This window comes from Cygnus olor, chromosome 1, assembly GCF_009769625.2.
Source record: "Cygnus olor isolate bCygOlo1 chromosome 1, bCygOlo1.pri.v2, whole genome shotgun sequence".
Lineage (NCBI taxonomy): Eukaryota > Metazoa > Chordata > Aves > Anseriformes > Anatidae > Cygnus > Cygnus olor.
In genome coordinates this window covers 185442098-185461066 of record NC_049169.1, presented here as the reverse complement: position 1 = coordinate 185461066, position 18969 = coordinate 185442098, and the positions used below count along the sequence as shown (strand labels likewise).

General features: G+C 43.2%; 1 protein-coding gene across 5 annotated transcripts in view; it reads right to left on the bottom strand.

Annotated features, from left to right (window-relative positions):
* Positions 1-18969, bottom strand: part of STARD13 (StAR related lipid transfer domain containing 13) — a 296363-nt gene that overhangs the window by 109332 nt on the left and 168062 nt on the right. Inside the window, exon 1 of one of the 5 annotated variants that reach the window (XM_040543785.1) lies at positions 15045-15860. The exons of the other annotated variants lie outside the window; for them this stretch is intronic. Coding sequence (XP_040399719.1) covers positions 15045-15213 — 169 coding nt within the window. The 5' untranslated portion in view covers positions 15214-15860. Of the gene's footprint in view, positions 1-15044; positions 15861-18969 lie in introns of those variants that run through there. 5 annotated transcript variants of the gene reach the window in all.

The window sequence follows — 18969 nt, the reverse complement described above, 5'->3', positions numbered from 1 at the left end:
AACAGGACAGGCTGGGACTAACTGGACAGGGGCACACCAGAGCAAACCCTGCAGAGGGTCATCAAGACGGTCAAAGGGCTGAAGGACGTGACATGGGAGGAGAGACTGACGGGGTTTTGTTCGACCTTAAGAAGAAAAAGCTACAGCTAGGAGAGCTCATTGCTGTCTTCATTTACTTAATAGGAATGTGTTGAGAAAATGAAGCGTAACTCTTTCTAGGGGTGCACAGCTCTAGCTGGAAACAAGTTGCAGCATCATGAATTCAGTGAGATACAAAGGAAAAGAAAATTCACCACAAAGGTGGCCAAAAACTGGCACAAGTTTCCCAAAGAACTTGTGGAAGTTGTGGAATATGTCCACAGAGCCCTTGGAGATACTCAGAACTACACATGACAAGGCCCTGAGCAACTTGATCCAGCTGTACCTGCTTTGAGCAGGAGCTGGACTAGATGACCTCCAAAAGTCTCTTCCAACCTAAATTATACTGTGTTTCTGTGAAGTCTTCGGTCTCAGTGCCCTGAAGGTTCTTGTTTATTGAAGTAAATTGTTTTATCAAATCAGCAATAATGGTTTCTGAACATCAGACTGCAACCAGGTGTATTTCTTGCACTTTGTGATGCTACTGTAATGCCCCTGCACAGGTTATTTGTCAGTTGTTATTTTCTTTCAGCAAAAGTGCTTTTCTTTGCCTCCCTGAGCTGTACCAGTAGTGACCTGAACTCTCAGTTTCCAGGATAAAGAATAATGTCCATTACTGAGCTGGTGTGAAGACATGGTGTAATTGTATTTATACCACCTGTTTTCTAGGCGCCAATGTCACCTGTGCCTTACTTAAAACTCAAATTTGAACTGTATTTCAATGGATTGCCATTTGATTAAAAAACAGATTGGGAGAAAACCCAAGTCCAAAAGACAATGACCTTTTCGGTGGAGGCTGATGCTTATTTTAAATCCATATTGAGTAACTCCCTGATACGCCAAGAGTCCAGTCTGCTGAATATAACACTTCCCTCCAGTGTAAGCTTCAGAATAGAAACCATCACATCTCAATCACTCATGTCAACAAGAAAGGGCCTAACATCGCCTTGGTGCCAATGACTAAACAAAACATTTTACAAACTGCCTGACACCTTTTGTACTTGCTTTGCATCATAGCAAAAGAGATCAGTGTGAGCATGCAGCAACGGAGAACCAAGTTCATCACAAATCTTCCAGTCTGGAGATGATGCAAATATACTGACTAATAATCTACCATACCTGTGTGTCCTTCTACAGGAAACTGAAGTATAAATGTTGCATATGTTTCTTGGTGTCTCAGATTCTGAATATTATGTTAATGTCATGGAAAAAACAAACTTTCCTAAATTACTCAATAAACAAAATCACAGTATCTGATCTGAAAATAGCTATTGCAATATAGATCTCCACTTCTGCTAACAGAAGAATCACATGTGAAAGATAAAAGATTCCTGTTTAGATCAGCAAATTAATGTGTATCCTTTTTATTGCAGTGAAGTTGTAGTAATTATTGCTAGAAGTTAGAAAGTCAAATTTTAAGTTTATACAAATGTTAAAATCCTGACAACAAGGAATTTGATTATTTTTAAGATTTTTTTCTTTTAAAAAAGCACCTCAGTTCAATATTTTCAATTCCTGTTGCATGGCGTTCGCACCTCTTACATGAAACATTAATTATGATTTTGTATGATCTTATTACAGCTTAAACAATGATGTGAACCTAAATTCAGTATGAATGACATCAGTTGTTATGTATCTAACAAGAAATGATCATCACTATAAATCTATTTTACATTTTACAATGATTGTTTAAGACAGCTGAGCCTCATATGAGCTGAAAGAGTATGTCAGCATACAGCAGCTGCTGATAATAACCAGCATGTGCTGGCAAGAGCTTTTTGTTTTCTGAAGATAATTAAAACTTGCTATAGTTTTCCAGCTGCTACACAGTCAACAAGGAGTACTGTTAAAAATGGGTGGTGTATTTTTGATTCACTTTAAAGGCATTGTGACCATCTCTACTGAACATTCACATAAAGAGAATTATTCTATGTTTTCATTTTTTTCATGCATTTTCTGCAAAACAATCTATATGGCAATAGCTTGGATAAAAACCTGTTAAGATGTTCAGGAGGAGGAAAGCATTGTAATAACAACCATTTGCCTGAACAATAAAACATAGACATGGAACTATTTGCATCCTCACCCTTAAAATTCTGTATGATCTGTATTCAGCTTGTATTTTAAAAGCTACAGTCTCTCTTTATGTCAGTAGTTTTCCATTGGTCCTCATTAAAGCCTTAAGATGGGATGTTTCCAGGATTTTAGACTACAGTTATCCTCCAGTTCTTGTGGAACCTCATAAACAATGACTGATGAAGACCACCTTGTCTTCCCTGATGTCATCAGGCAAACCGTAGGTCCTTTGCCTAATTAGAGTCCAAGAGCAATGCAGTATTTTTCTTAACCGAAGTGTTGTACAGAAGTGGTCCAAAACATGATGTTCTGGAACAATGCATTTTCAAATGTCTGAGTAATTTCTGATAAGCACATAATTATTTGGTTCAAGTCAAGTGAACGGTTTCTCAAATATCTTGTGTGTGCTTAGTTACGAAAAAAATAACTCGTTTGAATAAAAAGACTCTGATGTCAGGGCATAATTAGTCCAAAATACATTATTGCCAAAGATACAGAAAACTTTCCCAAATTATTATCAGGGCTATGATAAAGTACTATACACTCTTTTTTCCATATCTCCCATTTTGCAGGCTGCTTTTTGTAGAGCCAATCCAGACAAACATGCCGTGAGCAATCCTGGCCAGTGGTCCTAACCGGAGGCTGTAAGTCTTAATGAAGGAAGCTTTCTAGAGGCAGCACCTCCAGTGCCAGAAACGAGTACTGTCAGAAAAAAGCAGAGCAGAAGTGTGAAATTATAGTTGCATGGGGCAAAATGCAGTGCCCATCATGCTGGCCAGAGAACTGGTCTCAGTCCTACTCCTGAGTTATATCTGGCTACGCTTAATCTGTTGTAGAACAGACTTATTCACATAGCAAATTAATGATTTCCATACTTTTTGAAATACTAACTTCTATATAAATCAACCAAATGACTACAGAATTGTATTTGTTTCACATCCTTAACAATATTACTTGGTCTGGTACGGAGCAGCATACCCTGCGCTCAGGGTGGAGGAGAAAGTTCTGGGTAAGTAACTTCCAACAAGAGTGAACTATTTAAATCCTTGAAGTGCCTAATGCCCTCAGAAATCTAATTTTCAGGCTTATAAAATTATACAAATAACTACACAAATGTCTATTCAAAAATAGATAGATAGATAGATAGATAGATAAAAACAGACAAACTCTGGCTGCTCAGCTTCTACACCACAGTCCAACAAGCCTACATGACCTCACCCTGCTCTCATACGAGGCATGTGTCCACTGCTGGTAGTTCAAGTTTCATGTCCATGAACCTGAGCTCCATCACCCGGCAAGCCGTGACAGAGCCACGGGTGGGTTGTGGGACAGCGCTGGGCTCTAGGTCACCCCACGTGCCTGGAGTAGCTCCTGAGGTAGTGGCTGTGGGAGGTACTGGTGTGCAATTCAGCTAACAGGAACATACCTGGCCCATCCCAGGCAGCTCTGAGGGCTGCTGGCTTTCCCTGAGCACCTGAAGTGCTGAGAGGTTTGCACTGTCAGACTGAAAATATAACCCAAATAACAGAAAAGGTACTAAGCTTCCCTCAGCGGTAGTCCAGTTCTCACCCAGATAAACGAGTGGATATCAGAAGCCAGAAGACAGTTTGAAATATGGATCCATATTGAAATATGGATCAAGGCAATAAAAGGGCTACAAAATTGATTATAGAGGACTAGAGCACCTCTCCTGTGAAGACAGGATGAGGGAGTTGGGGCTGTTCAGTCTGGAGAAGAGAAGGCCCCAAGGAGACCTTACAGCGGCCTGCCATTACCTAAAGGGGGCCTACAGCAAAGCTGGGGAGGGACTCTGTCAGGGAGTGGAGTGATAACAGCTATAAACTAAAAGAGGGTAGATTTAGATTAGACATTAGGAAGAAATTCTTCCCTCAGAGGGTGGTGAGGCCCCGGCACAGGCTGCCCAGAGGAGCTGTGGATGCCCCATCCCTGGAGGTGTTCAAGGCCAGGCTGGATGGGGCTTTGGGCAACCTGCTCTGGTGGGAGGTGTCCCTGCCTACGGCAGGGAGTTCGAACTGGGTGGGCTTTAAGCTCCCTTCCAACCCAAACCATCCGATGATTCCATAATAAAACAGACTTTAATGACCTGATATTAGGGAAAACAAGAATTACAAAGAAAAAACAACTGCAGCTGTTAAAGTTGTTTCCTCTAAAACTTCAGATGACAAGAACTAATAAATTGATCAAAACTTAAGGGACCATTTGAAATAATAAGACTTAGCAAATAACACTGCCATTATGTGTCAGTGAGTTAAAATGCCTATTATGCAGTTCAGCTGAAACTCAAAGGCACAAAGCTTTGGACACGACTGGCAGCAGCAATGTCAAAAAATAGTTCAACATAAAAGAGATTTAAAATGTCACAGGAAATCTCTTCCTTCAAAATTGGCGCTCCCCATGAATAGACCATTCTTGGTCTGAACAGATGAAACCCTGTGTCCCGCGTGTGCTGTGTGCGCGCAAAGGCACCCCGCTGCCTCCTGTGGATCTCTGCATGGACCAAGGCAGGACTCTGAACTGAAATGGCCTGAAATAGGTGAATGAAAGCCTGAAGTCAAACAACAGCTGAGCACAACGGCCAGTTCTTGCTTTCAAGGTGAGACACTGAATGAAGAAAGGTTGCACCACAGGCTGCGTATCACCACCACCATTATTCAATCCAGGACACGTTGCTCAGGCAGTGGTATGAAATGCAGCTTTTGCTGCAGTGGCTCCAGTTTTGGCAAGGGGTATCTGATTTTAATGCAGAATCAGCAGTTTGAGTGATAAAGTGGTTTTGGACTACATATTCTGAATATCTCAGCCTGTTAATTTTGAAGGGACTTTTAAACCAGATATACTCCAATGAATGCTTGCTGAATTTAAAGGAAAATAAAGTCCTTTTAACTTTGGAGAAAGCTTAGGCAGACTGCCACTCTTAATGAAGTGAAGCTGACAGAATGGCAGTTTTAAAAAGTCATCAGAAAAACATATAAATATAACTGTAAAAATTAAAACAAAAAGGAGAAAGTTAAAAGCCAAGGACTTACTGTCTCCTCATCTGTGCCAAGCATTAACTTTTGGATTTTACATTATCCCCCTCATATAAATATTTGCAGGAAGAGAAAGCCATTATCTTTGAAGTTATAAAATGATTAGATATTCAGCTGCTGCCATCAGATGCAATTAAAGGCACAAAACAAAACTCAAATTCATCCCAGAGAACATTCAAGTTTGCCAAATATATTATGAAAAAGCCACATTGTGCTGCTATATGAGCCTTGTCCTGTCCACATTCCTACTCCCATACCAGTTTAAGACTAGAAAAAAATAATCATCCTGCCCTTTCTTGACATAAAAAGGATGCAAAAGGGCTGTGCCTCTCACACAAGCTCCATGAATGCTACACTTGTGTGATCTGACTATTCACAGAGACGCTTCTCCCATCTCAAATGTATAGTCTTCCTAAGTCTTTGGTCCCTTCTCATATCTCACATCCTTTGAAAGGATGCTAGACGATGACAAGCAATATGATCTCATTATTTGGAGTGGTCTTTGCTCATCAGGTTCTGATTTTATATGAATTATGGATATTGATTTCAAAAGAAGAAGATCTGAGTTGTGGACAGTTAATACGAATGGTCTGCTGCATGGTCTGAAATAATAAGACAATTAGTTGGCTTTTTAACAGAATTTACTTATGCATTTATGCAGGAATGGAAAGGTTCATGATAAGACATTTACTTTTGCAAGCTTTCTTCAGAAACTTCAAACATTAAAAATTATATTAGAGCAAGAAGTATTTACTATTCTTGGTTTAAACTTCAATGTTCAGATTTTTTAGACCTGTGGAGCAAGGTTTCTCCTCTTTTTGCATCTTCTGCAGCAGTGGAAAGAGCGGTTACCTTTATACCACTAAATGAAAGACAGACCAATTCCTGATTTTTTGGTCAAGCAGCATCACCCGGCTCATGCCCATGCTATCTGAGACCTGTCCTCTCTCCAATAAGCATGCTTCATGTTGAGCTAGCTGGAGGTGGCCAAAACAGAGCCAGGCAGTCTGGCCAGGAGCTTGTGGACAACATGGATAAACCACACTGAAATATTGGCTGAAAGGATGCAGGTAGTAAGGAAGGGGACAGCAGATCTGGAGAAAAAAACACAGGGCACAACGTGTGCTGGGGGGCTGCAGAACCAGCAGCTCCCTTGTACAGAAGTGGTAGATGAACAAAACCTGTGCTATCATCCTACCTTTCAGACATATTTGACAGTAAAAGCTGTGCTGTAGCCTTCAGGGAAATGTCTTTCCTTTATGAGAGGGTGTAGTATTTTCCTGCAAATGTGATTTCAAGAAGGAAACTGAGAAATCTCACCCCAAAAATGGCAGATTTGGGAGTGGAATGCTGGTTGGGGGGTAGTAGAGAGTAAGAGCAAGAATTAAGTACGGGGATCCCACATTTACTTATTCTTTTTTTCCTGTACTCCTCAACCACTCAAATGACAGATTTAGAAATATGCATGGCACAACTGATAAAACAAACAAACCATGAGAAACAACAGTGACACACTGAGGATAAAAAAGTCAGATACCCTTTAGGCTGTTAGGACTGAATGAGAGATACAACAAATATATACAGATTTTGCTTCCAAATCCTGCAACCTTTGCTCATACAAACAGACCTTCCTCCAGCCACAATCCCATTAAAAGAGAGCACTATTATTGCCAAAGGCCTGTAATATCTAGCTCATTAAAACAATACCGGTTGACATTATTAGGATTTATTATTTTGCTCCTTTAGTGCAGACAAAGATTCATCTGAGTACATTACAGAGCTGAGTCCTTCTTTGGCAAAGCACTTTGAGTGGAAAGCAAAATGCCTGGTATGCTCCAGCAAGGCAGCTTGCACGCTTGGCAGATGGTATTTACTTAAGACATACTGCACAGCCCATATTTTAAACTAAGTTATGTCTCTGAGTTCACCTAACTTATCACAAAGACAAAAACTTGTGTTCGTCTGTGGTTGGATGTTAGTCAACCCCCCCCCCCGTAATCTGACGTGTTACAGAGTGATTTTCTTCTCCCAGTAGAATTAACCTCCTCAGCCCAGTTATAGATCAGAGGCGAAAAGCCACAACATGTTTCCAGCCTGAGTCACGCACATGCTTTTCAGCTAAGCCACAAGGCTCCCAAGTTCCCTGAATCATGCCGGCTGCTCTCCCTTAGTTTCTAAATACTGCAGCTCAAGGTGCTCCAGCCCTCCTGTCCCACTGGTATGGGATGGTGTGCAGTCAGCGGTGTGATGGTTTGCTCTGGTAAGCTCAGCTGACCTGGTAAACCGAATCCCAGACGGGAAACTCAAAAGAGGTTTTTAAGCAAAAGCGTACACACGAGAATTTTACGAGTCACGAAGATGAGGGTTTACTGACTTGCCCACATTCAAATACCTGTTTAATAAGAATAAAGAAGAAATGACACAACTAGCATACACTGGATCGGGCCCACAGGCCATATAACTCAGTATTCTGCCCTTAAATAAATAAAGCAGCTATTATAAAGTGGAACAAACCCAACTACGGACAATCGTTTAAAACCGAACTACAAGGGAGATGGTTTTTTAATCCCTCCAATTAGTGGCTTAGGCTCTAATCTAAATAAACAGTATGTCCTATAGGAAACAGCTCATATAATTGTTTAGGTGCAACTAAAAGTCTAAGAATATTGTATGATACAAGATAAAAACAATGTCTATGGCTCAGATACTATCGACGACTTCATGGTATTAGCATTTGAGCCAAACGAAAACAAAAAAGCCCATTAATATCTATTACCTAGAGAGGAAAATAGTTATCTGTCTGGAACTTAAAAATGCTGATTTTTTAAGTTAACACTTACAGTGCTCTGTATTTTCAGGGATTTATGTATAAATACAGACATAAGAGCATCCCAGTAACAAAAGTGCTATATTCAGGTTCTCTTAATTAATCTATTTTTGCAAGTAATTTGTATTTTACTTCTGTTATGTAGCATTTTATATACCCCAGTGACTTATCAATTCTAAATTTAAACTAACAAAATACCCCAATTATTAATACATTGGTGTTTCATTTATTGAGCATACATCTTGCACTTAATGGATTAAATGTCTTGTAACATTAATACCTCTAATTACACAACAGGGTTAATTTGAAAATTAAAAATCTCCTCAGTGATCAATACAGGAGACAGACAGCACAATTACAGCTGCTCGTTTCACCACCAGCAATTTTGAAAACAAAAATGTCTCAAGTTAGATTTCACCTTGGCTGAAATCCGGCTTTCAGTGAAATCAAGAGCAAAAGTCCCCCAACTCAAAAGACAAGCCAAGATTTCCTTCTCTGTTTAAACTGCCTGTGTCAGCACAGCTAGCCTGGCTACTCCATGGCTGTGGTGTTGCATCCTACAGAGCTACAGGCTGGCTGAGGCTGGCAGGGCCCCCTGGAGGCCCCTGGTGCCACCCCTGCCCAAGCAGGGACACCCAGAGCAGGCTGCCCAGGACCACGTCCAGGCGGCTTCTGGAGATCCCCAAGGAGGAGACCCCACAGCCTCTCTGGGCAGCCTGTGCCAGGGCTCTGTCACCCGCCCAGCACAGAAGTGCTGCCTGGGGCTCAGAGGGAGCCTCCTGGGTGCCCGGCTGTGCCCATGGCCTCCTGCCCTGGCACTGGGCACCGCTGAGCAGAGCCTGGCTCCGTCCTCTCTGCACCCTCCCTTCAGGGATTTAGGGACACGGATGAGATCCCCCTGAGCCTCCTCTTCTTCAGGCTGAGCAGCTCCAGCTCTCTCAGTCCCTCCTCATAGGAGAGGTGCTTCAGTCCCTTCACTATCTTGGTGGCCCTCCTGTGGACTCTCTCCAGTGTGCCCAGGCCCCTCCGGTACTGCAGGGCCCAGAACAGGACCCAGCACTCCAGGTGCAGCCTCACCAGAGTTGAGCAGCAGGGAAGGATCACCTCCCTCAGCCCGCTGGCACACTTTGCCTAATGCAGCCCAGGACAGTGTTAGCCTTCTTTGTGGCCAGAGCACATTGCTGGCTGCTGCTCAACTTAGGACCCCAGGTCCTTTTTTGCAGAGCTGCTATCCAGCTGGGCAAGGCCAGAAGGAACCATTATCATAGCTTAGTCTGTTTGCCTGTATCCCACAGGCCACAGGATTTTAGCCAGTAATTGGTGCATTAAGCTGATTGTTTCTGCCTCAGCAAGTAAGTGCATGAGCTTTCAATCTGTCCTAACTTTGGTATTACTTGACAATTTTGAACCTATTCACCAGGTGGTGGCTCCAGGGAAGGTTTCGCTGTCTTTCCTTTTCAAATGTCCTGTTTTCTATGAAGTAAAACCTTGCAAAACTTCAATTAGCTGGACTGCAATCTTCGTCACTACTATTTATGTATGTATTTTTATAAATACACCTCAGGGTACTTTGACTTTATAAATACACCTCAGGAAGTTTACATTTTTGTGCAAAAGTGGCAGCACAAATACTCCAACCATTTCAGAGTACTAGTTTAGAGAAAAAAAAATATTTCTAAAGAAATCCTACAACTTCATTGAAAAACTCTAGTTTCCTCACATTTTGGGATGAGAACTTGAGGAAAGAGAGCATGTAAGGAAGGAAATCTAATGGTGAAGAAGCTTCATGCAATGGAGGGCCTCTGTTTTTAATGGACTTTCACATACTGTAAAAAAAGAAAAAAATAAAGTTTTCACAGACTTCGTCAAGACTTGATGTTGTTCCACTGACCCAAATATTGCATGTGCTGTGAGCTCGTGCCCACCCCACACACTTGTCTGACTGGAGAGAGTGACGGGCCATGCCCCAGCCGAGGTCTGCAATGCAGCTCTGCAGCTGAGGATCCTTACCCTGGTAGCTCAGGCCACCCCAGCCCCAGAAACATCCCCTCCTGCCTTCTGCTGGGTCTTGCTGCACCTCTAATGAACTGTTCACAGAGAAAAACTACAAACAGCTACTGCTGCTAGTTAGCCCACAAGCTCAAGAGGCTGGAGGTCACTATCACAGGTCATCATCATCATCACGTTGAGTCTTGTAGGCTAATCTTTTGCTTTCTTGGGTTCAGACAATTAGGTTAAAAGATGTATAGGTAAAGTGGCCAGCATCCAGAATGCGGGGAAAGCTATAGTCCAGTTTGCCTGAACAACTATATTTTGGCCTCTTTGTGTCTTTGAACAAAACCATAGTCTTTAATTATACAATCATATCCTGCTTCCAATCTCCAGTGATGGACAGGTTCTCTCTACTCTCTACAGGTTCTCTGGTACACATACCCAGAATGAGATCCAGCTTTTGTTAAATGCAGACTATGACTGCAACATTTTCACTTACATGATTTCCAGGTTCTCCTTTTGAGCACTGTATGGCAGTATATTACAGCTGTCTATTGCTGCTATTTGGTTTGATTTACGTTGACAGGTGAGATTTAAAGTCACCTAAAGCACACGTCACTCACATCCCTCTGTAACACCTTCCGCAAACTGGAAGCTACTCATGCTTAGAAAAGACAAGAATTAAACACAATGAACTAGTTCCAGAGTGAAGAATATAGACAGAAAAATGCATTTGTTTGTATCTCTAACACTCACTCAAACCAGGCAGGTGACGTACAATAACAGTACTCGCAGAAGTTCAAAACTGAACTTACAACATACAAGAGTATAAAACATCTACTGAATGTTGAATGGAGAGTTTGCCTCGAAAAGTTGTAACACGCTTTGAGATTGTTCCGTCAAAAGATCCTCTTAAACAGCTCTTGCCCGTGGACATGAACTGAGGCAAATCACAGAGCATTACTCACTGTGGTCAGGAATTTACTCACTAAGAACAGGAATTCACCTCATTTTTTCTTCATATTATTTTCTTACTGAAAGTGCAGTCTAAAAATCAAATTTTTATGAAGATAAACGTGGACACCTTTCTTTACCAGCGATGCCTAGCTGTGCTGGGGAAGAATGTGGCTCCGTTCACCGTGACTTATGCTCTACTTGGGCTGCACAACCACTGCTTTCAATTTAAAATTTTCAGAGTATGGCCCTAATTCTTCATTGCTTTTCACCTACAACTACTTTTTATATTTTTCTGTTCTATCCTGTATTTAGCCATGTACTCTGAAAGAAATAACAACTTTGTGACTCACGTAATATAAATTCTTGAAAGTCACCACCTTATTTATTTAAAGAGCACATGAGTAATCATTAATGAATTCTCATACAGTTACTGCCTACACTGTTTGAATAAATACCTCAGACCAAACGTGCTACACCCTGTTCCTTTACGCTGAGGCATGTGTCCCCTTCAGCATGGAAACTAACGGGCTTAGGGGGGGAAAGGGAATCATCAAAAGATCACATTTTGAAAATACCTATTTAATATAAGACAGATAATTGCTGCTCACATTCACAGGCCACCACATAATTCTGCCTCAAGGAGTTGGTGTGAACACAAACCAAATATTTAGGACTTTCAAAGTATGATCTGATTAAAGTAACAGTCTAGTTCGTTTCATTTCCCTTATGGTGGTTTTCTTTTTAGAAATGATTAAATAACATAATTCCTATCATGATTCATTTTGTTTATTTTTAACTAACACCAAAGGAAAATAAAAGGAAAGCTTCTTCGGCACAAGTGTTTTTAAAGGAGGAAGAAAAACTATATTGCACGATATGATGGAGTAATTCAGCATCGTTTAGGATAGTATATGCCACTTCTGACAGAAAAGCTAGAAGTGCATGCAACACTTGGTATTACTCTGCATTAGTGAAGCAGGTTCAGATCCCAGGATGGAAACTGTGAGTGCTCTATACATTGCTTAGTAAATCACTCCTTTCACTAAGGAAAATTATCCCTGTTGTAAGAACTTCGGTGTTTACTATTGTGGCTGCCTCCGGTTTGAAATGTAGTAACCGAAAAATATCCGCACAAGAAGCAGAGAGCAGGTATTCAAACAAGCCCCAAGGCAGCTTAGCACTTAAACATGTGGCAGCTCTCCTTCCAGCAAAGCAATTAACCATGCAAGACTCATCATTCCAGTGATGTTAAAATGAAGACTGGATGTTTTTCTAAACATATGCTCTAGTTCAAGCAGTGACCAGACTGGGGAGGTGCTAACGCAAGAACAAGGGTAGTGGGGTTCAAATACATTCTCTTAATGGCTTCTTCTTGCCTTAAAAGTGTGTGGACCAGTGATATATGAAAGCAGGGAGACTGAAGAATGATTTACACACGCTTTACTGAATGGGGACACCGAAAGCTGGGTTTGCTTTTCATTTTGCATCTCCTGATTTAGTTTTCAATATATTCTTGGTAAGTTGCTCTGTGGCATTCTATTACCAACTCACTCAAAACTCACTGATCTCCGAAGGGACAGGCTGATACCTCAGTCCATGTTGAAGTCCTCTCTCTGCCTACATCACAGCACTTCCATTTACTTATGAATGATGGCATCACTGCATGCGACATGAATCCCACCTGCCCTGGCCTGGTGGCAGCCACAGAGGGTTGACCTGCTGGCCCAGGGAAGCCTCATGAAGGTCGTGTCAGTGCCTTGGGCGGATCTAGGATTTCATCCAGAGTGTAAATGGGAAGTTTTGGGTTGAGTTATACTAGCTGGACTTAGATTTGTTTTATTTATTTATTTTTTTGTATTGCTAACACAGGTATTTATTTTGAATTTGTTATTCATTACTTGGGGCACTTCAGGAAAAATGTATATCTCACCTATGATTTTCTATTAGGCCTGTATGTTCCTACATACAGGCACATAACACGCACATCAGCACCTGCTTGCACATTCAGTATCATTATTGCTAATGAACTGACACATAACCAACAGTGGACTCTGTCCCCAGCTTTCTATCAATAAAAGAAGTGTATTCTTAGCAAGCCAAAATACGTAAATTTCTTTTGTGTCATGTTGGTACATGCTGAACTGCAACATATATCATATCATCAAGGCACTATCCGAGTATTATTTCCTACAGCCTGGTACAGGACGTAATGGAAAGCTGTGGCAGAGCAGCAGACTAACCACATACTGAGCATCCATGCAACAAACTGCAGACAGAAAAGTTACAACGCAGAAATTCCCATCTGTCCCAGCCTCTCGAGCCATGGCAGTAGTTATTGCCTTCATTTCCAATGCTAACTACAGGATTCCAGTATCTCTGCCATAGCGTGATGTAACCAAAACTGCTTTAAATGACCTGATTTTCAGAGTATGTGTATGTCATACTTTAACTGCCATCTCAGCTGCAGCCTTTCACATCGGTCACAGCTTCTGGGAAGATCTGCACGGTGGAACAACTGCTGCGCAGCCCACGACGTACAAGGTCCAGGAGGGAAAGCTGTGCAGCACACGACAGGCAAAGGAGGCGCGTCGAACAATTTCATCAGTAGCTGCTGCTTGAAAATGAAGTTGGCTCTAACACTGTACCTAAAACACTTCCAAATAAATCTGAGGAGAAATGAATTACCCTTCCTTTCCATTCAGCCCCAGCTGTACACTGGGTACACAGCATGACATAATATCCTTCCTGAAATCAGAGCTGCAGTGAGGACCAGTATCCTTCACACAGGACCAGTTCCTGAGATCGCGCTGCAAACAACTGCGTTTTCCTAATTGCCACAGAAACTATCTCCTTCATCTTTTTTAAAAGCTGGCCAAAGAAGTAAGTATTGTTTTCTTTATAAACACAATAAAGGTTTCATCACTACGTCCCTGTACTTCTGTGAGAGTTTGACAGCCACAGATACACAGAATATTACTTGAAAGCAACACACAGGAATAGCCACTCTGCTTAACTGCTGCTGTTCAGAAGCCCACACCAATTTATTTAATATTTTCTAGGTACAGACAGTGAATGATGTTAACTCTGTGACTGTCCCTAGTTACCAGAATCAAAGACCTTTTTGTAAACTGACAAGAAAGTGACTGAGAAATTATCTTCGGGATTTTATTTTTTTGATGGCAAATATGTGGCATATTCTTTTCTGTATGCTGGACCACTTCTATCTGGGAAACTGGCATTCTTCGAACAGGATGCTACTATGCACTGATTTGTTTTTTAATCTGGAAAAAAACTAGCTCAGTTGGCTTTTATTTTTTATACTTGCTTTAAACATTCTGAAGATAATTTCAATTGCATGTACAGGCCAAAGGATTTGTCTTGAGGCCAATCTGCATTTAGCTTCAGCACTGTAGACACTCCGAGAAAATCAATACGTCTGCAGTGACTGCCTAGATAAATGCACAAGCAATCAGAAAAAGCCAAGTCAGCCATTATTCTTAGGGACATGTGACAAGTTTCCTAACACTCTGACAGCTACACATGCTTGTTTCCAGAGAGGGTTAGCCCAGCTGCCTGCTTCCAGCCGCCCTGGACTCGTGCTTTGTTTTTACCTGGCTGATCACCTATTTGTTCTCTGTGCATTACAGACAGCTTTTACCTGCAGCACTCGGAGCAGAGGTACCGGTGCCAGTAACTGCTGTGCTGGTCGGAAAAGACGAACTTCAGCACTAAAACTCCTGCATAGTTTATGATTAAAAGATTATATAGTTAAATAGCTAAACAGGCACTAGCATTTGTCTCTCGGTTCTCCCTGCCTATGTGCATAGGTGCAATGTGCAGAAAGAGCGAGTTATGAATGAGTGTTCCAAACTCCGACCCGAGCCGGATTAGTTCAGAACAGGGAGGAAAAGGGGCTGGGATTTGAGGGATGAAAACATCTTCGATTACGAAAGCGGGGACCTGCCACGGCAGCCGGCTAGGGAGGGCTCCTGCCAGACACTCACCTTGCTGAATCTTCGTCAGGAGCTGGTGACGTGCGAGAATCCTGCTCGTCCTGTAGGGAGGGCGCCTCGCCGTCTGGTCAAATCGCAAGTACATCTCCTGGCCCTCAGGTGACACCGAGTTGAGATAGTAACAGCCTGTGCCTGATGTCCTGGGCACCTGCTTAAACATCTCTGCTCCTTAAAATCCCTCCTTCGGTCTCCCGTGTGGCTACTCCAGATTATAATCAGGGTAATGAAAGGAGGGAGGCAACAAGCCCTAGGGAGCTGAAAAGAGCAAGCGCTTTAAAAGAAAAAGGAGTGCCAAAAGCTACAACTCAGGATTCCTGCTTCTCCCACATGATCTGCAAGGGCCAATCGCTCCGAGAGCAGCCCGTGGAAGTGCGGCGTGCTGGAGAGGGACAGAAAGTCAGCCCAGCGCTCGCAGCCCCGCGCCGTCCCGCAGGCTACGACGTGCTTCTGCACTTACGAAGCACGGGAGAGCTGCACGGGGCAGCTTCGGAAAACAAATTAAGAAAGACTCCAGGCATCTGGAAATACCTATTTTAGCCTGCAAAGCTCCTTGTTACGCATGGCTGGGGAAAACCTTTTCCTCCTCCACGCCACGCAGCTGTCGAGTCATCTCCTGAGATGATGCCCTCGCTCCTTTTCTAAAAATCATACCAGTGTTTGCCAAGGGAAAGTCAGTTTAGGGCTGGGCTGTCTGAGTCCCCAAAACCACACGGTACAACGAGCACTGGAACAAATGAAGCCCTTCCGATGAAAAAAACAAAAAAAAAACGCAACAAAACTCACCAAAACAACAGGAAACCCTTAGCAGCAGGCACTCAGTGTCAGTAAACAAACCCAAAATTTGCAATATCAGTGTTATTGAGAACCAGCTACAGTGGGGAAGAAGGGAAAAAGAGTGAGAGAGGCTCGCTTCTTCTAGTTCCTCAGTGTAATGTCTTTTGGTTTTGAACAGACAGAGGGGCATCTGTTTTTTATTCAGTCTTACATATCAACCTCCGAGTTTGCAAAACATGACATTTCTTTAGTTAATCGAATATAAGCAGAGCATTGCAATTTTTATCAACATACAGGGAGCCAATCTGCGTAAAAATATACACAGTAAGACTGAAAATGCCCTACTAGTATGCCTGTTGATTAATTTTCCATTACATTTCAAAATACCAGCATCTTGGCTCAGTACACACCTAGCCTGAGCCGATTTGTAACGGGGCAGGGATCTTGCCAGGGTGCCGTGTGATGGAGATGGTGTCTGAAACGAGCACCGCCAGCACACAGGAAGCCATTTCACAGCCCTGGGGATGGACTTCACAGGTCTACCCGCGATCACACTGTCCATGCCTTGCTGTGAGGGCCACAAGAAGTCACAGCATCCCTTCTTCGTACAGCCCAGACAGGGCAGGGCCCTGGGGTGGCACGGCTGGGACGTGCCCGCAGGCAGTCAGGCGGTTCTCAGCAGCTGCTGGAGCAACCCGTGAGCCACCACAAGGTGCAGAGGCACCTTGCCAGGGCAAACATCACCCCCACCCTATTGGGAAGGGGGGAGGAGAGTTGTTTCATTCCCAATTATTCATTAAAACGTTGCTCTGTGCAAAAACAAACAAACAAACAAACAAAAAACTTAGGGCAGGGTTTTGCTGCAATGCAATCTGCTCTCATTGCGCGTTATGGATTTTGTTCCTAACTGGCATGGGGCTTTTGCCGTGCAGTAACATTGGGAAATATAATTGTGGGTGCTAGACATTTTAAATGAATGCCCTAGACAGAAAGCCTCCAGGACCTGTTATTACCATCCACAGCCACCTGCTAGTCCTGTATCTGCTGTCTTTTGCTCCAGATGTGGCTGTGCAGTCAGGGGGAATGACTTCAAACTCAAGACAACATCTTGTACGTCGGGATGTGGGTCTGCATCCCAAACAGGACACGTGCTGGCAGTGGGAATCGCCCATCTCGTCCCCGCTGCCGTGTGCAGGGCAGAGAGGCAGGAGAGCTGCTCGGGGGCAAGCAGAGGGAGCCTGGGGGGCGAGGGGAAGGGTGCTCACCATTCCCACCCAGCTCGCTGCACCCCTGGGAAAGTCAGCCTGTCAGCCACTCCTCTGCTGTCTTTTGAAGAGTAAATATCCCAGGGACTCCTGAATGTCAATGATATGCACAGTGTTTATCCAAAGAGACTTTGCCACTATGCAGGGAAATTCTTACTTGATTCATCTACAGCCCTCTGATCTAATTCTACTTATAAAATGCTATTGCTAGTGGAAAAAGCGATTATTAACATTTCATAGCGCACTATTTAAATTTTCATAGGGATTTCTTTTTTCTCCTGGAAAATGCATGGACTTTTTTTCAGCTAATGGGATTCCGCATTGTTCCTTACAGTACTCCTAGAGACTCGCAACCAGTTTAACAGAAATGTAATGCTTCAAAAGGCAAACCAAAGGAAAAAAAATAGCCCGTGCAAGAGCCTAAGTACAGTACTGACTGGGGAACAAGTGCAGCAAGGGCTGAGCCTTCAGCAAGCCCAGCTACATGGTGTATTAGAGAGCAATGCACCAGCCCTAGCGCCCCACTCCCATGTAAAGGGGCACCTCCAAGCTGCCCTCCCAGCTCCCCGAGCAGCACTTCTCAGCCCTCACAAAGGGCAGAATTAGAAGCAGGGCGACGAATTTCCCCTCCTTCCCACACACGAGGGTCAAAACCCCGATGCCGGAGCTGCAGGGCTGCTGCAGGCACCGCGCTGCCTCCTCTGGGGCTGAATTCTTTGGCTGCAGTCCAGCACTTGCATAGTAGTCAAATAAAACAAGAAGCAACAAGAGCTAGCTGCTCTCGCAGCGCCCATTTGAAAGCTCCCGTGCTTCAGTTTGTGCACGGCGGAGGAAAGAAGCAGTCCTCGTTTCATTTAAAAGGACCGTCTCCTTGTTCGGTGACTGGCCTGTCACTCACTGTTTATTTTCAAAAATGCACAAGTACATCATTCACGTGAGAAAACACCTCCGGCCACCAATCTTTGGGACGAAAAGGACTACAGAAGCATAAGCTCTTAAGAGTTATATAAGAGAGCTAATTAATATTTCAGTTTCAGTTTACAGACTGCTGCTGGAATACTTAGCAGAGCAACACCAAACTTCACGCTGATGCACCTCTCCGAAAAGCACTTAGAGATGAAAGCAACCTCGCACGCTCTACCAAGGCTGGAGGGGACCTGGAGCACACGCATGAAATTGCTGCCGGCCACAACAGCGAGGCCCCTGGGATGGAAACTGATCCCCGAGTTCCTGTGTCACGGCTGATCCATGGGAATGGAGATTTCTTCAGAGAAAAAAAAAATAATAATGTTCTTAGCTAAATCAGAACGTCTGCTTTTAGGTCTACGGTATAATAACTGCGTGGTACTGCTAGATGTCTAACAGAATAAACACAAATTTGATGAATCCTGAGATGTTCTGGAAGATCAGGAAGCTTTACTTAAAGGCTTATGAATACAGCACAGCGTTACGGAAATCTGCACTGTATTTAAGTAGAAATGGCACAGCTCAGGGACGTGTACTCTTCTGTGTATGCTTTCACAGGCGGAACTGCAACATTTGACTTTCTGCTCATCAATTTTTTTGGTTCTCTGCCTCTTTTTCTCACTGAAATTGACTTTGGTGTGATGGCAAAGGGTAGAAACAATTTGCAGGAAAACCTGCCCCAGGACTACTCGTATAAACCAAAGTATTGCAGGCGGCCCTTGAGATCTGCTTCCACTGGGAGCGGGGTGCTTTTATGGGATGGAGCGGAGCGCAGCCTGCCCTATAAACACTAAATCACATCTGGTAATGAACAACTGACTTACACCCAGCTTTTCTGAGCAAAATGACAGTGCAGGTTTCTGTATCAGTTTCCAACCTGGCCTTAGATTATTGCTCACGTGGACATGAGG